This window comes from Cynoglossus semilaevis, chromosome 4 (assembly GCF_000523025.1).
Source record: "Cynoglossus semilaevis isolate Cse_v1.0 chromosome 4, Cse_v1.0, whole genome shotgun sequence".
Lineage (NCBI taxonomy): Eukaryota > Metazoa > Chordata > Actinopteri > Pleuronectiformes > Cynoglossidae > Cynoglossus > Cynoglossus semilaevis.
The window spans coordinates 1930512-1931134 of NC_024310.1; the positions used below are offsets into that span (position 1 = coordinate 1930512).

At 50.2% G+C, this 623-nt stretch overlaps 1 protein-coding gene across 2 annotated transcripts in view; it reads right to left on the reverse strand.

Moving 5' to 3' along the window:
• The window catches only part of st3gal4 (ST3 beta-galactoside alpha-2,3-sialyltransferase 4), a 10184-nt gene extending 9581 nt beyond the window's left edge, over positions 1 to 603 (reverse strand). The window contains exon 1 of one of the 2 annotated variants that reach the window (XR_001760000.2): positions 218 to 603. Coding sequence is in view for 1 of the 2 variants with exons in the window: in XM_017032176.2 (XP_016887665.1) it covers positions 218 to 284 (67 nt within the window). In the remaining variant the exon portion in view is untranslated. The remainder of the gene's footprint in view (positions 1 to 217) is intronic. The other variant, XM_017032176.2, reaches the window with a different exon arrangement.
• Positions 604 to 623: the final 20 nt, after the last annotated feature.

The following is a 623-nucleotide window of genomic DNA, read 5'->3' on the forward strand; positions in this document are numbered from 1 at the left end:
CTGTTTGGGGAACTACTGAAACCTTGCATTAATAATAGCTGTTTCACAACAGAACTGGTTTTTTTCAATTCCTATTTTCTATTAAAAACCAACTCAGTACATTTTTATATTATTGTTGTAATAAAGAACCCATAGAGAGAGACACTGAGCGGGACAGCTAATCAAAGTAAATCAAGGCGGGGAGCAGGGGAGTGTGTGTTGGGGGGGGTGAACATACCACTGCCCTTGGTGCCGTAGGGTAATTTATGCGACGACTCGTGCCCTCGCCAGAGGAAGTCGTCCATGTTCAGAAAGAGCTGCGTCCGTCTGCTGATGCTGCAGGAGAAGACGGGGAAACGTCACACCTGTGGCCACAGATCTGGCATCCGTTAACCGGGCCAGCCAGGCTAGGGTAGCGGCAAAGCAGCCATTTTGACAGAATCATCGTAAATTCCCGTGAGGCCGACGCGTCCGACTGTAAGACGAACGTGAAACTACTCCTCTCCGTGTGTTGGCCAGTTTGAGGCTGCGGTTGTTTACGACCTCCTGTCTTTGACAGCTTGGCTCCCAGACATTAGTCGGCCTGGTGTGCCAGGCTCTGCAGGAGAACGGGCCAAAACTCCAGGGAGGGGTTTAATTAGAGA